The 25,170-nt window shown below is 34.1% G+C and overlaps 3 protein-coding genes across 3 annotated transcripts; 2 read left to right on the top strand and 1 right to left on the bottom strand.

The window, feature by feature from the left end:
- Positions 1-8,790: 8,790 nt before the first annotated feature.
- Positions 8,791-12,010, top strand: LOC145602183 (2-phytyl-1,4-beta-naphthoquinone methyltransferase, chloroplastic-like). Its single transcript, XM_081658352.1, has 8 exons — positions 8,791-8,972; positions 9,117-9,181; positions 10,295-10,385; positions 10,465-10,553; positions 10,657-10,790; positions 10,876-10,937; positions 11,379-11,478; positions 11,709-12,010. Exons 1-8 carry the CDS (start codon positions 8,817-8,819, stop codon positions 11,807-11,809), a joined length of 798 nt encoding a protein of 265 aa, XP_081514478.1. The 5' UTR covers positions 8,791-8,816; the 3' UTR covers positions 11,810-12,010.
- A 621-nt stretch (positions 12,011-12,631) lies between these two features.
- On the bottom strand, positions 12,632-15,686 carry LOC145602912 (cysteine-rich receptor-like protein kinase 2). The gene is made up of 7 exons (XM_081659059.1): positions 14,996-15,686; positions 14,468-14,581; positions 14,233-14,372; positions 13,812-14,022; positions 13,488-13,722; positions 13,052-13,202; positions 12,632-12,967 (listed from the first exon to the last, which is right to left on the bottom strand). The coding sequence occupies exons 1-7, from the start codon at positions 15,684-15,686 to the stop codon at positions 12,632-12,634; spliced, it is 1,878 nt and encodes a 625-aa protein (XP_081515185.1).
- Positions 15,687-20,543: 4,857 nt separating this feature from the next.
- Positions 20,544-24,843, top strand: LOC145601692 (polygalacturonase At1g48100-like). The gene is made up of 8 exons (XM_081657751.1): positions 20,544-20,817; positions 21,008-21,136; positions 21,329-21,496; positions 21,829-21,870; positions 22,057-22,264; positions 23,718-23,799; positions 24,094-24,202; positions 24,297-24,843. The coding sequence occupies exons 1-8, from the start codon at positions 20,545-20,547 to the stop codon at positions 24,711-24,713; spliced, it is 1,428 nt and encodes a 475-aa protein (XP_081513877.1). The 5' UTR covers position 20,544; the 3' UTR covers positions 24,714-24,843.
- Positions 24,844-25,170: the final 327 nt, after the last annotated feature.

Consider the following 25,170-nt stretch of genomic DNA (forward strand, 5'->3'; position numbering starts at 1 on the left):
ATGTTATAAAGTTTACCCGAACGGCATAAATATAAAGAAATGCGGATAAAATTAGCTTTGTTATAGAGAAAATAAGTTTCAAAACACGCTCTATATAATTAAGTTTGTTATAATGAAATAGTAAGATCCAAACTTTGGCGGAGTTTTTAGAATTTCACCAAGTTTGGGCTTGAAGTGAAATCTACAAATATAGAGTGATAATACAAAACTTAAGCCGTGACATTTAACTACTACGTAACACATTTAACTTGGAAAAACCACAAACCAAATTACCAATTGCTCAGATTTAATTGAAGGAATGACAGTATTTGGGCACTAGTTTATTCTCACAGACTAAGACCCTGTTCTGTTCACCTTAAAAAAATAATATTAAGTAAAAATAATTTCAATTCAGTAAAAATAAGTTAAGTTCAGTTCAGTAAAATTAATTTCAGTTCAGTAAAAATAATTTCAGTTCAGTAAAAATAAGTTCAGTTCAGTAAAATTCAGTTTTCTTGAAGAAGAATTATAATATAAAATCAGTAAAAATAATTTCAGTTCAGCAAAAATAATTTCAGTTCTGTAAAATTAATTTAAGTTCAGTAAAATTAATTTAAGTTCAGCAAAATTAATTTCAGTTCAGCAAAATTAAGGTGAAGAGAACGGGGCCTAACAGTACAATTCAACCACCTTCCACCCAAAAATTCTTTTAGCGTAGTTTGCCTTTGCCAGATTAAATTAAAGTCCAATATTTTGGGTTTTTATTTTTTTTTATTTTTTTTAATTTTATTATTTTTTTTTCATTTTTATGAGTAGCATCATCAATATATACACAACACTTGCATCAAAAATGTAAATGTCAAATGTCAATTAACTTAACCTCACTTCAACTGAATTTCAATTCAGCTCAGTTCAGTTCCTAATTTCGTTCTCCCATAAACAATTTCAGTTCAGCCCATTTCAATTCAATTCAGTTCAGTTCAGCTAAGTTCAGTCAATGAGAATAGGCCTAAGAGCCTGTTCACATTTACTGAACTGAACTAAGTTGAATTGAACAGAACTGAATTGAACTGGGCTGAACTGAACTGAACTGAATTGAAATGAATATCTTATAAGAGAAGGAAATTAGAAGATGAACTGAACTGAGCTGAACTGAATTTCAACGTAAGAGAACAGACCCTTAGTCGGTAAGTTAAAAATGCAAATATCAATTAACTCTAATAGATTTTTCCGTATGCAACCTTTTTAAAACAAATTTGACACCTAGATTCGTAATCAAACAGTTTCTCTTACTCCGTAACTAACTTTCATAAATTTAAATAAAAAATGTCTAAATTACTTTTGTACTTTTATTTGGATTTTAAACTCTCAGGGATGTTTGGTAAATGGGAATTGAGGGTGGAGAATGGGAATTTTAATCCCAAATAAAATAAAATCTCTTGTTTTTTTTTTTTTTTTTTTTTTTTTTTTTTTTTTTTTTTTTGAAACCAAATAAAATCTCTTGTTTGTTAAATGGGATTGGGATTAAAGAAGAGAATGAGATTGGGAATAAATGGGGTGAATTCCCACCCTTTTATTACCTATGAAGTGTAGGTAATAAATGGGACTATGGGAGGGAATGGGAATAAGTGGAAAAAGACATTTTTGCCATTAATGAAAAAAATGGAAGAGAAAGATTAGTAAGAACAGTTTTGTATTTTTGTTATTTATTCTCCATCTATTCCCATTCACTACCCAAACAAAATATTGTCATATTTTTTCTATATTTCCAACAATCAATTTCCAATTACATTCCCACATTTTAATCCCAAAACACTCATTCTCACATTCTAAACGCCCCGTCATTGTTGGTTAGTTATTAGTAGACCTCAAGTTACCATTAGGTGTTTTTGGTCCATTCCCTTTACTCCGTATTTTATATGGACGAGCAATGATAAATTGATAGCACTAAGCAACAGCGTCGTAAAAAAGCTATTGACCATCTCAAATCAATAACCTGAGTACACTGAATGATAATTCTACTCTCTTTGCCTTCATTAAGTTGGCAAAGTTTGCCATTTTCAAGTAAGAAGGCACTATCTAACCAAAATCTCTCGTAAATCAACCTATTTAAATTATTAGTGGCATGATTTTTTAGGAGTGAGGGAAGGTAAGAGAATCTTCACATAGATAGCTCTCTCGTAAGATTTGATTCCACATCGTTGCAGTACCAATCTTAGATATTGTCCTAATTAGATACTCCATCATACCATACATTTTATGTGCAAAGCCGCATACTGTTAAACGCGGGCCTGGGCCACACCCGCAAACTAAGAGAGAGAGTCCACTTCACAAGTCTAAAGGAGGTTTCATCCCAAAACCATACGACAATAGGAGGAGTAGCCCCTTAGCCTTTATAAAGTGTGTAACTCTGTCTTCTTTAATCAATGTTGGACACTTACATGTGTTACTTGGTGGGATTTACTTCAACACTCCCCCTCACATGTAAGGTCCCTTTTAACTCAAGGATCACTTGATCCAATTCAATTTGGCCCAGAAACCTTAATGTCATTAAAGGTCCCAAACTTGGGCCTGACAATATACTCAAGCCATTAGAGCACTAGTAGAATAAACAAAATGGCAGGCGGTTCAAACCCCCTAATGGCAAGCGGTTTTGAACCGCTTCCTGTTAGGGGGCTTGCCATTGTCCATTTAAATGGCAAGCGGTTCAGAAACGCTTGCCATTTGAAGAGAATGGGCAGCGGTTTTGGCGCCAAACCGCTGCCCATTAGGGCTATAAAAAATAAAAAAAAAATTAATTTTTTTTTTTGTTTTTTTCTCTGAAATTGAAACACAAACAAAATATATATAAGATTAATACGAAGTAATATTTTTATTAATTAATTGATGTAAGTATTACATTTTCATCAAAAAAAAAATACAAAAATTTATACAAGTAAATAAATTAATACAAATTATCTAAAAAAAATAAAAATACGAACAACACTTGTTCCACCACCGTCCACGCGCACCACCACCACCACCGTCCACGCGCACCACCACCATCACTAGGCCGCGCACCAGCAGCACCACCACCACTATCCACCAGATCCCAGCCACTTCACCCACCACGACCCCACACCAAAACCCCCACCAAAACCAAATCGGCCTAAAACAAACCAATTTAACCACACATCACCATAAAATTAAAAAAAAAACTTTAAAAAACAAATAAAAAAAACAGAACATACCATGAATTCCACCAAAACCTTAAATTTGGCTTGAAATTTGGGTTTTATGGGTCAAATTCGACCATGAAAACTCTAGATCTAGAGTTTTATGGTCGAATTTGACCTTAAAAAACTCGAAAAAACCTACACGCACTACCACCGGACTTCAAGGGTACTCGTCGCCGTCATGCTTCAAGGGTACGCACCACCACCGCACCTTGAGTTCGTGAAGGAGGACGAAAGAGAAGGAGATGAGAGATGAAAGAGAAGGAGATGGGAGAAGAAAGAGAAGGAGATGGAGAAAGGAAAGAGGACGACGATAAAAATGAGGGGAAAAGGGAGGAGAGAGAGAATGGAGGGAGGGAGGGGAGGGGAGGGGAGGAGAGAGAGCGTGAGAAGAGGATTTGAGGGGAGGAGAGAGAGAATCGTGGGAGGGGAGGAGAGAGAGCGTGAGTATTGAGGGGTAAGGGGAGTAGAGAGAATAGATGGGCCTTTCAACTTTTAGGGTTTTTTAACAAATGGCAAGCGGTTCACGGTTCAAACCGCTTGCCATTTACAATTTGGCAAGCGGAATTTCAAAACCGCTTGCCATTTGGGGCTTCCCATTTACTATTTTCTACTAGTGGAGGTCTCAAACCGTGGGCCTGGCTCTGATACCATGATAAACGCGAGCCTGGGCCACACCCGTAAACCAAGAGAGAGAGTCCACTTCACAAGTCCAAAGGAGGTTTCATCCCAAAACCATATGGCAATAGGAGGAGTAGCCCCTTAGCCTTTATAAAGTGTGTAACTTTGTCTTCTTTAATCAATGTTGGACTCTTACATGTGTTACTTGGTGGGATTTACTTCAACACATACAAAAAATATAAAAATAGGTTAAGTAATTTAGAAAATATGTAATCTATAATTAGTGTGTCCAACATAATGTAAAGGACACTTTGGTATAGCTACTTGAGTCATGAATATATAACTCTAATAATGTTCGTTGCTGATATGAAATTGTGCTTTGATAGTATCACATCATGATACCAAAATACTTATCCATTAATATCAATAAAAGTATAATGATTTGTTGGTATCAATATATAGATTCTTTGGTTGTATTAGGATAAAACCATCAAATTATAATTTTATATCGAGTGTTATGTTATTTGAGTCATTAATGAATACTCATGTTATTAAAAGCTGAAAAATGCTTCTTTAGGATAGGAGTTCGATCTTCTACTTTCTTCCCTATTTGCTAACTCTAAAGAAGCTTTACTTGCTTAATTGGTCCGAGTTGAGTCAACGTGTAAAATTCTTAAATAGTGGGGCTTATATAGAGTGATAGGGCAGAATGAGGTAATCGAAGCAGTTTATTTATATCAAAATTAAAATGACCAATTCTCTCATATACTTCTATTTGATAAGTTAGGTTAATTAATACTCCGTAAAAAAAAAAAAAAAAAAAAAAAAAAAAAAAAAACAAAAAAACAACTTTGAAATGTAACTTGTTTCAATAAAAAAATTGTTAAAAGGGAATATTATTAGTTTATTACCAATTTTCTTCTGATGAATATGATACGAGTACGTATTAATTGCAAACTACGTGTATGTGTCAACGACAGATACACATAATTCACAAGCTAAGAGCAGAAGTGCTGAACCATACAATTTGTCACCAAAAGTTTTAATAGAAACATTTTGTCAACTCTAGGATTGAATGTCATTTCCTTCATTGAGTTTTTTATTTACCTGCCGTAACCATGTACAAGTCCAACAAAACCTGAAATATTAACAAAAATTAACATATCAAGATATGAATTGTCCCAAGTGATTATTAGTGGAAAAATACAGGATAATAATTTGAATTGTGTATATATTTAATGTATGATCTTTGCCCATCATATTGATCTTGTGATATAATTTTGACAGCCATGTATGTTGTCAAACTTTCCTCTAATGTGACCAACCTTATGCATAGGCCATTAGGCCGAAAAATACAAAGTATTTTTCATTCCAATAAGCACAATCGCGAGGTGTGTACTCGCCTGATTTTTCCCTTAAATTTATATAGACTTGTTAAATCTTATTACAATTATTAATTAGTTGTAAATTTAAATGTTTCGTATCTAACTTAATTAACTCATATTACCCCTTATCACTTTAGTCCTTTATCAAAGCTTTTTTTTTCCTTGATATGAATGGAGCTAAATAAGATCATCAAAACAAAAAGGCTTAAAATTAGGTAATACAAATATTTTAACTAGACCAATCAATGTTTTTTTTTTTTTTTTTTTTTTTTTTTTTTTTTTTTTTTTTTCAACTAGAATATACTACCTTTGTTTTTGTATTTTCTTGACTTATGCTCTATTCATATACTCCACTTTAACTAGCTAGCTTTGATGATTTATACTCCCTCCGTTTTTAAATACTTGCTTCATTTTTCCATGCACGGAGTTTTAGGAGAAATTGGAGAAAGTAATAAAATATGGATGTAGTGGTGTTGGTGGAAGATTAAAAAATTATAGAAAGCAAAAGTAGTGGAGAGAATTGGAAGAGAGAATATATATTGGGTCCACTAGGTGAGAAAAATTAATTAAATATTGTAATAGCTTTCCAAAAAAAAAATGGAGCAAGTATTTAAAAATGGCCACAAATAGAAAGTGGAGCAAGTATTTAAAAACGGATGGAGTATTCAATAAACATAATAACTGTCATATGAGACCTTGTTAGATTCAACTTTCATTGTAGATTTTATCCCCGAAATCAAAACATCGGCCTTCTCGAGGATAGCTTTCAGAATTGGATAAGCTAAGACTCATTCAGTATATCAAAAGAGTTAGAGCTACATTTCTGAAGAACTAGACGTAGAACATATAATCCTCGTTGAATTTACCCTTTGCATCTATCGAAAATTAAATATTGAAAAATGCAAAATATATAGAAGTTGCAAACAATATATCAACCTTCAAAATTAGCTAAGATAATGGTTAGCTCTAACCTCTATGGCTCTATCTATCAATTGCTTTAACCTACGTAGTTACAATATTTTACTCATTACTCAATACTCAATAAACCACATGCGTACTAATTTAATATGCGTTAAGTTAATAGGTTCCAATCACTGATATAGCAACTTAAGAATCATGCAATGTTATTATGATCTGATGTGCTTCGTTCTGATAAACTGGCCTAGGCTGCATCCGTTAAAATGTCCACTTTATAAGTCTAAGGAAGTAAAATTATACGGCTATGAGGGTTATAGCCCACTTAGGCTTATAAAGTGGGCATAGTTTTTGTTTTCTTCAATGCGACTTACACATCCCAATACTCTATTTTACCTTCACACTCAATTAATGTGAGACAACACTTCCACTTACATATATATGAGTTTGCTCATGTACTATATGGCTTCAAACTCGGGTCATGTTATAATGTTAAAACTAAATACACATATCCACCATTTGATTCATTCTATCTCTGTTTTGCATTATATATTTTTATGTAGGGAATAATGTTCATTAGCTAATCAAACACTCAATAACTAAGACGTGAGACTCACAAGAGATAATTAATTTACTAATATTATGGTCACTAATTTAGAGAGGAAGAGGAATATACAAATCCAATAAAATTAAGAAAAAGAATTTATTACAATTAAAAACTTTAGGTTATGGCCGACACGATTCTGATTTTAAGCCCAATCCAGCACAGTTGTTATCACCAAACAGAGAATTGAATTATTTAATTTAAAATTAATTAATTCCATTTTCTCAATCTGGAAAATTCTGGTCAAAGCATCTTTGACACTTACCACATTTTGACTTCCGGAAAATAATGGCTTACTACAGATGGATCCCATATATAGTATGCCAAATAAGGGTGTTGAAGTGATAGTTTAATCTAATTATTTAATTTAATGTGAAATGATTATCACATAAGAATAATTTTAATAGATTACTTAATAGGGCTATTATCTATCACATTATAGTATACTCGCTAAAGTTTTAAGAACATGACAAAAATGTCACTTTTTGAATCATTGTTCATTTGTTTAGTATTTGGAAGCCACCTCCAACATAGATTATGTTTGGTAACGTTCTTGGTTGGAAATAGATTCAATTAAACCAATATCAATATTGAAGGCTTGGTTAGAAGGATTGGGTAGCAATTACATTACTTAGCGGTAATGGCTTCTACCAAATTCTTACCTTCCTAATTAAAGTGATTTCTTTCCACGGTAAAATGAAACAAATGAAAACAGAAGAGTTAGATGATTCTTTTTATCTCTTCTAGTTGTTTTCTTTCGTTTCAGGGTAAATGAAAATGGTCATTCTGTTTTCAATGTTTATACCAAACATCTCATTATACTTTGTATCTTCCCCTCATTTTAGGGCATATAATGACTTTTATCTTCTTATGTACTCATGAACCAAACTTATGTAACTTTATTACTCATGTTATACTTAGATTGAGCCGGCCTTGTTGGTCTTATTGTTCTTAATTGGACTTTATTAGACTTACTTCAACTTATTGAACCTCTTTAACAATTAGAATTTTTGTTATTATTGTAATAGTCAAACCATTATTATAATATTACTATCTAATTAATTTGTCATAAACTAACTAATTAATTTAACAATTAGAACTTTTGTTATTATTTCGTCAAATTAAGTAAAACTATATATCTTTCATTATAATTAAGAATAAAAAATTGCTAGCATAGGGTAGTCTCTACTCTAAACATTGTGAATTACTTCATATTATATTTTTCTATTGGATCAGGAGAATTTTGTTGCAAGTAGGAGGAAATTGAAAATCTCACTTATTTGGGATGATAATCGATTCCCTCCTATATTATAGGTTGAAGGAGGGCATCAACCAACTAGGTCAACCTTAATTCTTATGTTATGAATGATTATGAGAATCTAATGGATTGTCATAAAATTATTTCATAGGTGAAGAAGTTATCAAGTTTTCGAATATAGACAGATGAATCAGAAGGAAAACATCCTCACGGCTACAAAGGATTGTTAGATTGTCACTCCAACAAGGTTGTATTATCTAGCAATATAAGCGGGAGATGTTCCGCAGTGCATAATCTACTCAACAATCGTAGTTTATATGGAGGAAATTTTATTTGATTCAATATGTTATGTATTTGTTAACATCAAATCTCTATTGTACATGTCGTATGACTTTTAATTAATGAAATATTTTTATTATTATAAAAAAAGGAAAATGCTATACATAGCCCTAAGGGCTACATATAAGCATTTAATTTACTCTTGAAAATTGTTTAAATTTAGAAAATCATGACAAAAATACACTAATTACACCGATGTGCGCGTGTTTTTGTCATGAATTCCTAACTTTATACATTTTTCAAGAGTAAATTCAATGCTTATATAAGGGCTATGTATAACATTACCCTAAAAAAATATTAAATCGCAAAGTTTGCTAGTGAACAAAAACTTGAGTATCTGTCCTACTTGGGCCAAATAATAATTGGGCTTGAGATTCTGTCACGAAAGCCCAACAAAATTGTTACGAACGGCCCAATGAATCCCAATAATATAGTCCAAACTTTAATATATCTCTTCTAGAAGAAAGATAGAGAGACAGTGAGAAAGAGGATAACCCAAAATGACAACACTACAACCAACACCACTCTCACACTGCCGTCACCGTCCATCACTCCTTTCGCCGGAAAATTCTGTTTTCCGGCACCGGAATTTTAAGCTTCGATGCTCCGATCAACGCCAGGCGCTTTTTAGCCGCATTGCTCCTGTTTATGATAACGTACGCATTTTCTCATTTTTCTTTAATTTATTTATTCGTATTTCACTTTAATTTACCTTTTTATTTTCTTCTTTTGATGATTCTTCTACCAATTTAATTTTAGTTGATTAAGTCTGAAATTCATAAAGAAACATTAAATTACAGTTGAATGATTTGTTGAGCTTGGGGCAGCATCGTGTTTGGAAGCGCATGGCCGTGTCTTGGAGCGGGTAATTTTTTATTTTAATTTGTTTTTGATTATTTGACGTTTAATTATTTGCCCAAATTTCTAATGGTATTAGAAATTTTATTATTCTGATGATGTTATCCTTGAACATATGCTAATGCTAATTACTTGAATATATCAAGTATATATTATTGACGGGTGAATATTAAGTATTAAATTCCACTATTAGAGATTTAGAGGTTGAGAATTATTACTAATTGTTTCCTTTAATTTTATAAAACTAGCTAGTTCCTCCGTTTTTTTAGTTGCAACATTTCTTGGGATTAATAGATTGTCTGTTTAGCAGAATGATATTAGCCTACTAAGCAGTAGGTGTTAATGTGTTATGTTACCTTGAATTTTGTCAAATTAGAAAACACGGATCGGAGTAGGGTTTGGCATTGTTTTTTGTTTTCAGTTTTCTGAAATTTTGATAACAAATAATCAAAACATGAAACAAGAAAAAGATAATTTTACTTTTCTGCTATCAGTTTTAAAAATTATCATGATTTAACAATTTTGTTAAATTTTGGTTTTGTTTTTGCACTGCATTTCAGTTAATTAGATATAGCATTAAATTGATCACCAAGTGTATTGATAATCAGTATTTCACTCTTGGTTAATAGAATGGTGAAATCATAAAAGTTGAATTCGGTCGTTTACATTAGAATGATAATGTTGCCCTAACCAAATTGTCTTTACAAATACGGAGTAATATTTTCCTAAAAAATTAGAAAAGATGTTTAATGTGGGAAAATGCTTTTTTTTTTTTTTTTTGTTTTTTTTCCTTTTATAATGTACTTCGTCCGTTAAATGTGGCGTAAAAAGGAATTTGTTGCTGAAACGCGTTTTGAAATTGGTTAATCTAATTTGAAAGAAACAGACAAGTGTAATTTTTATTGGAGAAAGGAGGAGGGGGAGGGGGGGGGGGGGGATGTCATGCCATTTCTTTTCGTTGTAAGTATATTTATGGAAAATGAGTACAATATGTAAGGGAAAACATCAAACTGAGTTATGTGCTATTAGATTTGAAACTTTAAAGTTTTAACATTATTTTCCAAAATTTAAAGCATATATATGCTTCAATTCTTTTCTGTCATTGCAATATTGCCAACAGAGCTAAGAGAGGGAACAGTGTGTTGGACATATGTTGCGGAAGTGGGGATTTGGCGTTTCTTTTGTCCGAAAAAGTTGGCCTTGATGGACAGGTTTTCTATCTCTGTCTTTGTGATTTAAAAGTGTACCTACCTTGATTCCTATGTGGTCACAATAGGGATCTACTTACAGGTGATTGGCTTGGATTTTTCGAGGAACCAATTGTCAGTTGCTTCATCACGGCAGCAAGAAAGGTCCACTCTCTGCTACATGAACATAGAGTGAGCACTGGTAATTTTATAGCTGGTGATGTTTGTTCGAGGATTCCTCTTGTAATAACAATTTCATAGGAGGTAGTTGAGTTTTGTATCAAATGCATCACAGGTGGTTGGAAGGTGATGCACTTAACTTACCATTCAGTGATGATAATTTTGATGCCATCACTATGGGTTACGGATTGAGGAACGTAATAGATAAAGAAAGAGCTGTAGAAGAGATTTTTCGAGTTCTTAAACCAGGTTTTTGTGATCTCTTCAATTGCCTACTCATCTATGGATTAAATATCACACTTTTTTGTAGTTAAATGATGAATTTCTATGTCAGGGTGTAAGGCTTCAATCCTTGATTTTAATAAAAGCATGGAACCAATTACTGGTGTGATCCAGGTACAGATTATTGGTTTACAGGCCGAGAATTGAGTTCTGTCTTGTTTGGCTTTTGTGGTGTCGTTCAGATATTTATTAATATTTTCTTGTCTTTTATGTTCTGAGATATTTATGCTTCCAACTGATTCAAGCATACTTGGTTTCTTGGAAAGAAGAGTTTATGTGATTACTTGAAAGACTATAGCATGTAGCAAATGTTATAAGAGAGTAGGCAATCGTGCCCCTGCTTGGCTGTTATTACCTGTCCTGTGCTTCCTCTGGAATCCTTTTCATTAGCTTATAGGAGTAGACGAGCTACAAAAGCATGAAAATTTAATTTCCAAGATGAATATTTATGATATTTGTTGCATTATATGAAGTTCATGGCTTCAGTTGCACACATAACAATGCTCATTGAATAAAGTTCGATTTTTCTTCTAATTCTTCTTTGCTTGTTTCTAGGAATGGATGATAGACAACATTGTTGTTCCTGTTGCTACTAACTATGGTCTGGCTGAGGAGTACAGATACCTGAAAAGCTCAATTCAAGAATATCTGACAGGTCAGCACATTACATTTGCCTAATAGCCCGAGTTTATGCACCTTATCTTTGTCATGTAGGCATTATCTACAAGTCTTAAGATCTTACTGAAGTTGTCATATAAGGTTATTGCTTTTGTTTACTGTTTTCAGTGTTTGTTAAGAATGAAGAAATGAGATTAGACCAGATTATTATCTGAAAGTTTAAGAGTTCAGGTAGTTCATTCAGTCCATCAAATTTTCTTGGTGTAGGAAAGGAATTGGAACAGCTTGCTCTTTCGGTTGGGTTTTCAGATGCCAAATTTTATGAGATTGCTGGTGGACTCATGGGGAATCTGGTGTTAACTCGATAAGTGGGTCCTTGTCTATTACCTCACAGATATGGCATTTTGATGAAATGGACATACATCAGATATGTGCATTATTCAAGTAGTGTAGTATGAATTACTAGCTTTTATTTTACCTTGTCATATTTTTATCTGTTTAATTACATACTGGATAATTTGTAAATATAATGAGTTTAATTATTGGTTCATATGACTTCTTACTGTCCACTGTTGGCCATTTGCTACTTGTCAAGTTGTCATGAACCTGGATCTGATTAACTGTGAGTATAAACTCTCAGCTATTGCTTTTCAACCTAGCATATATTTGCATTTAGCATCTTTCGTTTTGCGATTGAAGAGGGGCCTTTTTTTTGGTAGATGAAGGCTTTGAACATCTATAGAGTAAGAAAATTAGATATACTTTCTTCGTTTTTTTAGATGAATCACTTTTGAGTTCACGGACTACTAAGCAATTTTTGGAGGAGAGAGAGAGAGAGAGAGAGAGAGAGAGAGAGAGAGAGAGAGAGAGAGAGAGAGAGAGAGAGAGATTGTTGAATTTTGTATAATTTGAATTGATTTACTGCTGTGGATGTAAGGTAACAATTCAGTTGTCCATTTACCGACTATATTAGTAGAACACATTCACCTTTCAACTGTCTTCGTATTCTAGTTATTGCTACTGGAATTTATGGAGTAATGAGCATGCTGTTTACTAGCTCTTATGACAATGTGTGATCTTTTCCTGTTTTACCTCTGTTTATTCTGTAGCTTGCTTCACGTACGCTTTACAATTGCCTTGGATTTCTTCTCTGAGAATATGTGTCTTACCTTCACAAGTATGAAGTATAATCACCTACCTTGAAATGAGCTAAAAGCCAGAGTAGCGATAGATGATGATTCTCCTCTTAGAGGGTGATTTGGCTTTTCAAATATGTCATTGAGTTCCATAGTCCTTTCATCTATAAAGGGTGGACTGGAAGGTGGAGGAAGGTGCCTTTCCTTCTTAATCAGCATTTGTACTGTTGTCGACATTGATGGCCGGAGTGAAGGTACCTCTTGGGTGCACAGGAGTCCTACGTGCACAACTCTCATGGCTTCTTCCTTGATGTTGCCGTCATCTTCTGGTGATGTTAAGTTTGGATCTAGGATACCTTCCAGAGTGCTCCTTTGGAAATGCTTCCATGCCTGTTAGAGTGTTAGGAGCCTTAGGTCACTGGATAATGGTTTTTGACAACTTGGTAGGACAAAAAAGAAAAATTAGGAACTCACACTTGCTATTAAGCTTTCTGAGTAGTCTTCATTTTTTGTCCTGTTGTTTTGCATTCCTGTGACTATCTCTAGCAGCAGCACCCCGAAGCTGTAAACATCTGCCTTCTCTGTTAGCTGTCCGTGAGCTAGATACTCTGGGGCCATATATCCCCTGATGCAATATGCAGTTTTGTGAAAATTGAACTTTAGGCATGGAAATGAAAGAAGATAAATTCACGACCCCTTAAAAATTAAGGACATACCATGATAGAACACCATCCCCCCCCCCCCCCCCCCCCTCCCACTTTATATATCTGGTCTATATTTGGAAAATCAAACCATAAACTAGAACTATATTAGGAAAGGCGACAATACATTCCCCACACAATAGCATATGCTGCCTTCTATTCTGGACAGGACTTATTGCTAACCTATTATAAAGTTTTGAATTACATACAGTGTGCCTGCAATGGCTGTACTAATGTGGCTTTTATCATCTTGAAAGGTCCTGGCCAACCCAAAATCAGCAATTTTTGCTCGAAATTTTGTGTCCAGCAGAATGTTGCTTGCTTTTATGTCCCTGTGAATGATTCTTGTAATTGTATTTTCGTGAAGATATGCCAAGCCTTCAGCAGTGCCAATCATTATACCATATCTTCTCTTCCAGTTTAGTGTTCTACCTAACAAGGGATCTGATGATGTACATTCAAGAATTTCAACGTCGGGATCATAAAAAAAGATGAGCTTCAGTTTATTAAGTAGCAGAGATCATAGTGATTACCAAAGATGAAGTGATCAAGACTCTTGTTGGGCAAAAACTCGTAGACAAGTAGACTTTCAGGTCCTGAGCAACTACAGCCCAATAATCTAACCAGATTATTGTGCTGCAGGCCGCTGATTATGTTAACTTCATTATAGAAGTCTGCTGCTCTATATTTATTGTTGAGGAAGAGTCTCTTGACAGCAATTTCCCTTCCATCAGCCAAGACTCCCTGAAGACACACTATTAGATTAAAGATTTGGTGAACGTAGAGCTGTGCTAATTTTCTACTCAAATTGAGGCAGCTTCTTTCAGACGATTCAGACAGAGTTTTCTTGTTGCCTTAGGTTTTCCTTCAGATCCTGTTCTCTTCAACTTATAAAATTATTATTTACTAATTCAGTTTTCATCAGCAATAATCAGTGAAAAGGAAAGGGTTAACCTTATATACTGTTCCAAATCCTCCTTGCCCTAGCTTATTGGCTTCTGCAAAAGAGTCGGTGGCCTTCTCAAGTGTCGAGTACTTGAAGTTCAAGCTTCTATCATTAAGCATCTGCACTAATTCCTCTGCATCGTTTGATCCTATTTGGAAAGGAGAAAAAAAAAATGAAAACAATGAGAATAGTGGAGATTGGAAATCTATCTATAGATGCTGCATTTGTCAATCATTGTTATACCTCTTCGTTTCTTCTTTATTCTCCTGAGCTTCCTGAAATGAAATCCAGCAGCTATCCCAATTGCCAAAAGAATGACTGTGCTGGTAACACTGACTGCTATTACTCTGATAGTACCTGAAGAACTCAAATGCAAATGGATTTTAAAGCTGATGCACTGCTACCTGACAGTAAGTTTCTTTTCTATGATCTTCACGACAAACTGTCTCTGTATTATTTCTATTCTAAAGCATAATTCACGCTAAATGAGTTCCAGGACAAAACGAGTACTGCCTCTGTCTCTTAGAACTGTCTCTGTTTTTTTGTGTGGAAGTTGAGAACTATATTTCCATGAAAATAATAAAATTGACCGTTGATACATAGAGAAATTAGTGAGAGATATTGTTGGAATTGTGAGAGGAATTACGTTGATGTGATGTTGAGATATTCTTTTGCTTCCAAAGGATGCCAGAAGATTAATTTGGGACAACCAATAAAAGCAAACGAAAGGATTATATTGTGACCAAGAAGGTGAAAAAATATTTAAATTACCTTTTGAAATTCCACTCTTGGATTCAATGTTCAGAAAATTGACATTTGAATACCTTATGAAGCACCCTGTGTTCAAAGCCCGTCCCTCGGATGCTGGTAAGCATCTCAATATCTTTGAAGATGCGTTCCTTAAGCATAACTGACAAGAGCTAATATTTAAGCTCCCCCAGCAGTTGGCAAGAACATAGGCCGACTCATTTCCTTCTCCAGTGACCAATACCTTTTCCCTCGCATACCCTTTATTTTTTGGTGCATTTGCTACTGCCTGCATCACAGCCCTCCTAGCTGACTCGACAAATGCTGTTTTAGCTCTTGTTTTGTTACCACAAATGGCTGTATCAGTTGGCCCCAAATATTCCTCGTAGAAGTTATAGTTCTCACTTCTTGCATAACAACCATCCAAGTATATGTGACCTCCAGTAGAAGGGAAGCATTGGGGGAGGGCAGTTCGTGCTTGAGCATAGCACAGTACACAGTCCAGAGAAGAAAGGTCTCCGTAGCATTGTGCAAGGCCATAATTGGTGTAAGGAGCTGATCCTGAGACTGATTCCCCAAATCCAGAGGTCCGAACTTGGTTGTTGAGGTTCCCCATTGTTGTCACAAAATTTTTGATGTAAGGAGGCGAATTCTTCTGAACCTGATTCCCACAGATGATTTTGACTGTCTGGATTCTCGGGTCTCCCATCGACATTTTCGCCCAGAAGATAACAGTCATCAATGGGACAAAAAATTGTGGCCTAGGGATGGGAGAAGAGGCCTTCTTCATCGTTGAAAAATTATGTAAGCTTTCTAACCCGTTTGCTGGTGGAATGATGGAATGGAAAATTTTCCACTTCATAGAGGGTTAGTCATCTCTTAATAATTCCAACAATATATCTTGCTAAGTGTTGTTTACGGATTGAATTTTACTCCTAGAGTTTGAAGTTTCTTTCCTATTTGCCGGTCTCTATCAACTTGCTAATTTTTCAAAGTCCATCCTGTTGACAGGTTCAAGTATTTGAAACTATAATTCCCTTCATACTGAAGATTGTGTGGAAGGGCTAATAAGCTTCTGCTTTCTGTGCCTTCTTTTGGGTGATGAAAACGTCCAACATGTGATAACTGTATTGCCGTGCCTTCCCATTGATGGCCATTGTTGACCAGGTTGTGAAACTTGCTGGTCTTCTCCAAAGTCCAGAATTTTTTCTTTTTGACCATAGTGTATATGATTTGTCTTTAGTTTTCATAGACTTTTAAATTTCCTTGATTTGGTATCACCACATAGTGCTTGTCTATCTCAAATCAATAGTAGCTACTGTACTAAATATTTAAATTTTCATGCTTGAAAACAATGAAAGAAAAGGAAAATATTTTCTCCCTGCATTATTAATCTAAGACATTAGTTGAACAATTATTACATGATCTGATTAGTAACTCAGTAATTCTCTTCCATGCAGTACACTTGCATAGTAGGCAAATGTGACGAGAGACGTAAGCTCAAACTCACCTTCTGCATGCATGTATGGATTCAATCAATAGTAGCGGGAGGCCACTTCTTCCTTGTCCAAGTGAGTTGATGTTCACTAAGTCAACCCTTTTTGAATTGATTTTGATTAAGACTCCATGCGGGTTCTGCATTGGAACCACGAGTGGTTGTTACTTATCTTAAGTTTGGGACAATTCTTGGTCTCTTCAGTTTTTTAGCAGGTAATTTAAGGCTTGCCCTAAGAAATAGGGATGGAAATCCGAAATAATATGTGCAGTGTTTTTTCTGTTTTCTCTTCCTTATACTGCTGTTAGTCTATCTAATTTGGTCTTGGTAGTTGATTCTGCCTGCATTTCATCATTTTGTTTCTGTTTTGATTTCTTTTTGTATGAATATTATCATTTGTACTAGGGACATCCACAGGTTTTTGAGATGTTTTCTCCGCTTTTCTTAATATTACTTCGTATAACGTACTCTAATATTACCACACCATCTATAACTATGTTCATTAGGAAATCACATGATGTAACTTTTCTGGCTTCCTGCTAGGCTGCTACACCCTGGGATTAAGGAATTTTTGTTTGAATTAGTATCTGTTAGATCTCACAATAAACAAATGATCAAAACATGTAAGCAGAGATAACTAAGCTAGCATGAATAAAGAGACAAGGAAAAAAGAAAAGACTTGCATGATTTGCTAGCTGTGCAAATGAAACTGCAAAATGGTTTGAAGATTCCCACAATTTGCTCTGTTAAGATGGATCGGTGTATAATCTACTCTTGGCTGTTGCTACTTTAACATTAGAATTCTTACATCTTAATGGTAGAACATTGCTACTTATCATACTTTAATCTAGGTTTGGCTAAACTCTAATTATTGCCAATATGATTCTGTACCCCTGGCTTATTGGATGACGACTTCTGTTCCCTTGTATGAAAACGGCAAACTCCATGTTCATTTTACTCATGCCATCATTATAATCTGTAGGAGAGAACCTTTGAGTTTTGACTATATGAAATGCTGTAAACATTAACCAAAGAAGTGACATTTACAGGCAAGCTTCACGAGTTTTTTGTTCTAAATGCTGCGATTTAATTGATTTCATTGAATGTCTCCTAACTTTAAGTAGGGGTCAAGTAGAACTTCATGGCTCAAATAGCATGGAGCTTGCAGAAAGGGCTGATGATGAGAACATAATGTACTTTGTTAACTAAGCTAGAACCAACAGACAATATCTAGGAATCATTGAATTAATGTCCTGCTTCTTTGAGAGTTTTATACCAACTTTGAGCTTAAAGCTGTTCATAATGATGCCTTCTGCTAACCAAGATAAGAGCATTATTCAATTTATATCTGTGTATTTGTGTAAATAGAGTTTAAAATTTATCCCTCAAGGTTGTTAGATTGTTTGTTTTGTTGCTTCTTCTTCTTCGCTTAACAAATTTCATCTTTCTTACAAAAATACAAAATAAGCAGCTTTAAACCTGCAAGAAGAATTATGAGAGACAGAGCTAATAGGGTTGCAGCAAGGACCACTACCATGCAACTAGCTAAGATAAATCATATTCCTTAACCTCCAGGTATTTCTTCATCCTTGAAATTCAGTGCTAATGTTTTGCATAAATTCCTATCCTTTAGTGGAGGCCATTTATGAAGTTCATTTCAGTTAAAACGTTCAGCCTTTTCCTTTTTGGTGTCAAAAGCTGCAGATATATGAATGCCTATAGATAATGTAATGTATATGGGATGCATAATCTTAAACCAAACAAGATAAGAATTAAACTATGCCACAGTGAAACAGGCTTAGTTGAATGCACAATTTGCGCAGCTAACTATTATACACCCGACTACCCAATTTAAGGTGTTCATTCAAATTTGAATTACTTATTCATCAAATACAACCTTTGGATGTGGCCGTGTGAGTGACTGGTGTGTCTAGTAGACTAGTACGTACGTTAGTACCCTGATGTCTGTAAGAATTCGTAGTGATAACTAGGAGAGAGACTAAAATTAGGTATTCTATGAAAACTAACTTTAAGGTTCCAAATTTGGGCTACCATCATATTGTTAAATTTCTAATCATCCACCTTCCAGTATATATTTCCATATTTAATGGGATAAACAACTCTATAGTACTAGACCAATATTAGCATAATATGCATCAGCAGCACCGTCCCATTTTCAAAATGGACCCACGGCGTGCAAGGCATAAAGATAGGCCTAATTTTTCAGGCATCATAATTCATAAACCCTTTCACTTTATTTTTTTCCTTCTTTAAACCCTTTTTACTACTCTACTATAAAGCTCTATTTTAACATGCAAGGCACCTTCTGCTGATATATTCTCTCTTGAAGGTCCTTAAATTAAGGGTACCCACTAACAAAGCAGAGCGAGTCTGAGGTATTGCTCACCAATTTTTATAGAGCTTAGGGTCCTATCTTGATTGAATTTTTAGCAAGTTTATTTATGCTAATGCGCCTCTATATTCATCCATTCTAATTTTAATTGTTACTTTGTCCCAAACTCTCATAATTATTGACAGTTTGGCACGACTACCTTTACATACTAAACACTTATTTATTAATTCCATTCTAATATTAATTGTTACATCCTTCCAAAGTCTCATGAATATTGACAGTTTGACATGCCTACCGTAACATACTAAACGTTCATTTATTAATAGTCGAGCCTATCTCCACTCCCCCTTTTTTTTGGCCTGTTGCTTGAATTTTTGTGATGGTCATGCACTCATGCAACACTTTTGCCTCATATATATAAGAAAAATAAGTGACATTAAGGTGGGGATAGGATAACCTTAGTATTTTGAGTTATGTTTACTCAACTATGTTGGATTTTTCAACACCTGAAAGTTGAAACTCCACTCTTAGAAACCAGAGTTGTGAAAAGCAATTACATTCTAATTAATTTGGAGGTAAAATGATATACTCTGTAAGTAATGTCACTGATTATGGTGGTATTGTTAATCAATGTGGAATTTTTCATAAATTTCTAAATTAATTAAGATGGAAAATTTATAATGGTTATATGGATACATCATAACCGATTTGTGAATAATTTATTAATCTTTTTTAAAAAGAAAATTCTCTTTATTGTTGCGCACCCAAAACTAAAGAAAGACTATATTTAACCCAAAATAACTTGTTTTTATCCCATTTATATGTAAATACTCAAAATACTATATTAGTGAATCAAAGTACTATATAAGTGAATGTGGCTAATTGGGATAAGAATGACGATAATTTGGTTAATTGCGATAGACTACGGTAAACTGATAAAACACCGGTTTAAGGTTGAGCATTCTAGTCATTTAAAAAATGAATTAGTTTTAGTTTGAGGAACTTTTAATTTGTTTTATAGTTTATTGACACGAACATGAGTTAACACGATTTGTTTGCCAGCTCTACTTTTGTCGAAGGCCAATTCGTCATTCCTAATAAAGAAATTGAAATATCCCTTTATTGCATGGTGAAGTGTTTGGTATTCCTAGTTGTACTTAAACTTTATCCTATAGAGAGACTATAATTAACGGGAATGTATGTAAAATACTAGCAAGTGATTGCCCAATCATACACCAAGTCTTGTCTTAGTTAGGCTTCAAGAGCTGTTTTACTTCATAAATTAGGTTTGCATGCCCATATTAATAATAACCCAATTAGTACCAGCAAAGGTGCATGCACCTTTATCCTAGTTTACACCATTTTATCCTGGCTCATAATAAAGTTATAACTTCAAGCACTCAATTTCCACTAACTAGATTATCCTATTATTTAGCCCATCTACATGCATTTTGAGTATTATGTTTGACACATACCAACAAAGACAACTACCAACTCATATGTTAAGATAAATATAATGCTATATTAGAACATAATATGGGGGCATAATCTACTTTAAGTTTCTGGAATTAAGAAGTTAAGGAAGTTACTTTGTACTTACTTAGTACAGCATATATAAACTGTCCTCAACAATCAGTTGCTCCCCTGCCTCGTCTTAAAACCAGTAAAATACCTATCAAACTTCTGAAATCCTAAGCAATTATTTTCTAAAGGGAAGATTAAAATATGAAGTGTAGCAAGTGCTTGTCCATATTCTACCTATTTTTCTTCTTAGCAAGTTTCCATGTCACATTTTTAGGTAGCTCAGTTGAGGCTAGGAAGGGCAGCGCTCTCAGTCATAAGAAACATTCTAAACAGAAACATGGCAAAGGGAAATCTGGACGTTATTGTCCAACTCCTGCTGCACCTCCTTCAGGTTCAGCTTACCCAACTATTTCGAATAACTTTAATGTCCTTTCTTTCGGTGCAAAAGGCAATGGAGCTACCGATGATACCAAGGTATATTAACTCTTCTTTGCTTCTTATGTGTTATGCACCTCAGATTGATTATGTTTCATATCATGTAGTGGGTGTAGAGGCTAAATTTCATGGTTTTAGATAAGATTTGTTGATATCTTATGATATGTTTCGTATAGTTTTCTTGGTGTACATAGAGTAGCTGATTTTATTTTTCTTGATTGAATAATAGGCATTGCTAGAAGCATGGGAAGCTGCATGCAAAGTAGAAGGGGCAACAGTGGAAATTCCTTCAGGATATAAGTTCTTAATTAAGCCAATAACTCTCCAAGGGCCTTGTATGCCACAACTTGCTCTTCAGGTTTGTCTTTCTTTACTGTTGAGTAGTGAGTACTAAAGGTTTTTTTTTTCATAATTCTTTCAAGTAAAACTTATAGAAGAATTAAGGACATTGAAAATATGAACTATCAAACAATTTATAGCCCATATGACTACATTTAGCATTTTACTTATAATAATATTGCTGAAGTTGTTGCAAATTTGATGATGACAGATTGATGGAGTGGTATTAGCTCCCCCAAAAGTAAGCTCCTGGCCAAAATCTGGTCTTTTTCAATGGATTAATTTTAAATGGGTGCAAAATTTCACCATCCAAGGCAGTGGAACTGTTGATGGTCAAGGTTCTGAGTGGTGGATGTCCTCCCAGTCCACTACAAATAAGGTTAGTTGAATATAGCATGCATAGGCACATACATATTAAACCCATTATCCCGGGAAAAAAAACATGTATGTGATGTATCCCTTCAATACAACGCTATGCACTGTTCTTTTATGGTGTCACGATACGTGCTTTTTGATCACTTCAACTGCTGGACTAACAAGTAATACTTTGAGATGGGGCTAGGTAATACTGCAAAATAATTTTAAAGCATAACAAATGCTTATAATATACAAGTATCTTTTTTTTATTTTTGAAAGAATATACAAGTATCTGGTATAGTAGATTAGGCTGATAAAATGACTAAAATCTATTTGAATGGTTTATTTTTGCAGAAGAGACATCAACCTGCACGAGTTCCAAGTATGAAGCCATCAGTAAGCTGTCTTTTCTCTATATAACTACTCTTTTTGTTTTGTTGTTAAGTTAGAAATTCTACACATTACAGGTTCATAACTTCATATTAATATATCTGCATGACTTAATTTTGGAGTCTAAATGGTGGTTGTACTTTTCATTCCAATTAGATGTATTTCTTAACAATCTTTTTTGCATGCATGCAGGCATTACGATTCTACTCCAGTAATGGCATAACAGTCCGTGATATTACAATAACGAACAGCCCACTGTGCCATCTGAAATTCGATAACTCTGTTGGTGTTCAGGTCCATAATGTTACCATTTCATCTCCAGAAGATAGTCCTAATACTGATGGCATTCATCTTCAGAACTGTAGAGATGTTGAAATACATCATTCCAGCATTGGCTGTGGTAAGTATAGACCTACATTTGTGTCATAAAAGAATGTTGCAGTTTTCATGCCTCAATGGTTGTTTGTAGTAAAACTTCTATAGTTCTATCACTGAAATTGATCCTCTCTAAAATTTTGCTCTCTACTCAGCATGTTTTGCCTTCTTGAAGTTACACAAAGACTAGTTCTTTATGGATACTTTGATAAACTAAGTGATTCAATAAAGTAATCGGCTCAAAGTTTTAATTATAGGCCTTCTTTTGGTTATATATCACAACCACATTTATGTTGGCCGGTATGTCTCAAAATAATAGATGATTCACCTATTTACAAACCTTAATGATTTATGCAATAAAATATGTTGATAAAGGACTACTCGTGACATGATAGGGATGTAAATACTCACAGAGAAAATAATTCTAATTATTGTTTTCAATGTTACGCTTAATCCTAATTTGATTCACCTATCACTCTATCAGATGTAATCTATGTATCGAATAAGTATGAAATGAAGGAGTAATATATAACTTGAGTGTATGTAGATGTCGTATGTATGTTTGCTGAGAAGCATTCTCCTTTTTATAGCTGTACCCTATTGAGTATTGACCTTTGACGCAATTCACATAATTCATCTTGACCATATTAGATTATATGAATGTATAAGTAGTCTCTTTAAATAGATATAAATGATAAAAGTTGTCCTGTATTCCGTATGTTGGTAAACAAAAGTCTTTACGGAAACATTTACCTCAGTATTTTTCAAGTTACAACTGGCAAAGATTAATTAAGAGTATAAATGATTGCTTTTCCAGGTTTCCCTAAATTCATTTGAGACAACCTCGTTCAATATTAAAATGTGTCAGGTCTTTTGCCCTAGTTGTTATAATGTTTTACTATATGGTACTTTTTAGCTGTCAAGGCCCTAATTTATCTAGTCAAAACTATATTAGAATAAAATAATTAATATAGAATAATGTGTATTAAATTAATGTAGAGCATATCTGTATATATTATACTTGTATATAGATTTAAAAAACCTTATTAGTACTCGAAAAGTGAAATTGACAGAGGCTCACTTCCTTTTTGTAATGGACCTAACTATGAAGTGAGTAAATTATAAGCTTCCACAGTTCCACTAAAAACTCAACTTTCTTGGAAAACGGTTGACGGTTGCATAAAACGGTCACTTTTAACTAACTTTTAAAAAGTTGGCCCTGAAAAAGAAACCACCAACAGCTCTTGCTATTTGTGTACCTCCACTAACTTGGTAACTTCTGAAAAATTCCTGAGACTGAAATCTTTACATTAAACTGCCTTGCAATTTGCTAATTTAAGTGTAATTTCCTGTTTTGTAGGAAATTAATATTATAAAGTACTTTCTGTATATTCATATAGTAATGCTCATGTCATATATAGACCAGCTTTAACTATTTGCTATTAAATATAAGATTAATGTTTACTGATTCTGTGCAGGAGATGACTGTGTATCTATTCAAACTGGTTGCTCTAACGTTCATCTACACCACATTACCTGCGGTCCTGGTCATGGTATAAGGTAACATTCTATCACTTGTAAGATGTATCATATACATTCTCCATCTGAAAATAAGTTAGTCACAAACTCACAATCTAACATCCTATCGCGTTGTCCTTACATTGTAATTTAAGATATGACACTTGATTTCATATGAAGCTTTTTATTTTTGGATCGTTATCATGATCTTGCCATCATTCAATTGTCATTACTACAATAGGAAGTTGAGGATTTTACTCCGAGCATCTAAAAATATTCTATGTGAGTAACACAGTAAAATTACAACTTTTACCAAAAATCGTTTCTTGTTTGCAGTTTGGGAGGTTTAGGAAAAGATAGAAGCATCGCTTGTGTCTCAGATATTGTCGTAGAGGACATCATCATGCACAACACGTTATTTGGAGTGAGGATTAAGACATGGCCAGTAAGTGACAATTAAGATCTTTTGCAGTTCAAATTAACAAATAAAGATGCTTCAATATGATCAATCATTTATATTTTAGTAAATTTATTTCCAGGGTGGTATTGGATCAGTAATGAACGTGTCATTTTCTGGCATACAAGTGAGTGATGTTAAGGTCCCTCTAATAATTGACCAATTCTACTGCGAAAACAATGTTCATTGCAAAAATCAAACTGGAGCAGTAGCAATCTCCGGTATCCAGTATAATAAAATAGTAGGGACTTACTCTGCTCAACCTATACATTTTGCTTGTAGCAATGATATTCCTTGCTCTGATGTTGATCTAATTAACATTCAACTTACGCCGTCACCAAGAAATCGAGGTCTTCTACAAGCACTGTGTTTGAACTCTTATGGAAAAACAGCTGCTCCTTTAATTCCTCAAAGTATAGATTATTGCTTAAGGGATGGTCATAGATTGGCTTGTAGGGTGCAGTCATCACATGAGAAGATTTGCCAATTAGGGTACTGAAGTGTAGTACTTCCTTCTTTTTTCTTCATGTTTAACTTGTTTTCTACATGTAAATTTTCACATTTTTCTCCCTTTTTCAGTGTCTTAACTAAAATTGACTTGTAAATGTAGAATAAACTTCTGCTGGTGTGTGCCCTGTTTTTTGTTTTTCTTCGCTGTTGCTAATCTCAAGTTAATAGTAAAAGAGGCCTATGTTTCATTGTTTCGTGCTGCTTTTTTTATGTTCAACATTATTAATTAAGATTCATATTGTAGTAGTACCAAAATCTTGATTTTTTGTATCTTACCCTCCGTAGCATCCTTTCTCCTTAAGACTTGCTGTGCTCTAGGCCTATGACTGATTTAGGCATACAAAGATTTGATATGACGCAGACGCCTGTATAACAAGTACACAAGTACTTATCAACATTTGTTTGCCTTCATTGGTTCTGATGCATTCTAGTTTAGATGTCCTGTA

This window comes from Chenopodium album, chromosome 21, assembly GCF_948465745.1.
Source record: "Chenopodium album chromosome 21, dcCheAlbu1.1, whole genome shotgun sequence".
Lineage (NCBI taxonomy): Eukaryota > Viridiplantae > Streptophyta > Magnoliopsida > Caryophyllales > Amaranthaceae > Chenopodium > Chenopodium album.

What these genes read in the sequence shown, in the direction of transcription:
- LOC145602183 (XM_081658352.1), top strand. Translation starts at nt 8,817, where the DNA reads ATGACAACACTACAACCAACACCACTCTCACACTGCCGTCACCGTCCA. An exon ending in TTTTCGAGTTCTTAAACCAG is followed by an intron (nt 10,791 to 10,875) that starts GTTTTTGTGATC and finishes TTTCTATGTCAG; the next exon opens with GGTGTAAGGCTTCAATCCTT. An exon ending in CAATTACTGGTGTGATCCAG is followed by an intron (nt 10,938 to 11,378) that starts GTACAGATTATT and finishes GCTTGTTTCTAG; the next exon opens with GAATGGATGATAGACAACAT.
- LOC145602912 (XM_081659059.1), bottom strand. Translation starts at nt 15,686, where the DNA reads ATGTCGATGGGAGACCCGAGAATCCAGACAGTCAAAATCATCTGTGGG. An exon ending in CAAGAGTGGAATTTCAAAAG is followed by an intron (nt 14,582 to 14,995) that starts GTAATTTAAATA and finishes TGAGTTCTTCAG; the next exon opens with GTACTATCAGAGTAATAGCA. An exon ending in GATTTGGAACAGTATATAAG is followed by an intron (nt 14,023 to 14,232) that starts GTTAACCCTTTC and finishes GTGTGTCTTCAG; the next exon opens with GGAGTCTTGGCTGATGGAAG.
- LOC145601692 (XM_081657751.1), top strand. Translation starts at nt 20,545, where the DNA reads ATGAAGTGTAGCAAGTGCTTGTCCATATTCTACCTATTTTTCTTCTTA. An exon ending in GAGCTACCGATGATACCAAG is followed by an intron (nt 20,818 to 21,007) that starts GTATATTAACTC and finishes ATTGAATAATAG; the next exon opens with GCATTGCTAGAAGCATGGGA. An exon ending in TGAGGATTAAGACATGGCCA is followed by an intron (nt 24,203 to 24,296) that starts GTAAGTGACAAT and finishes ATTTATTTCCAG; the next exon opens with GGTGGTATTGGATCAGTAAT.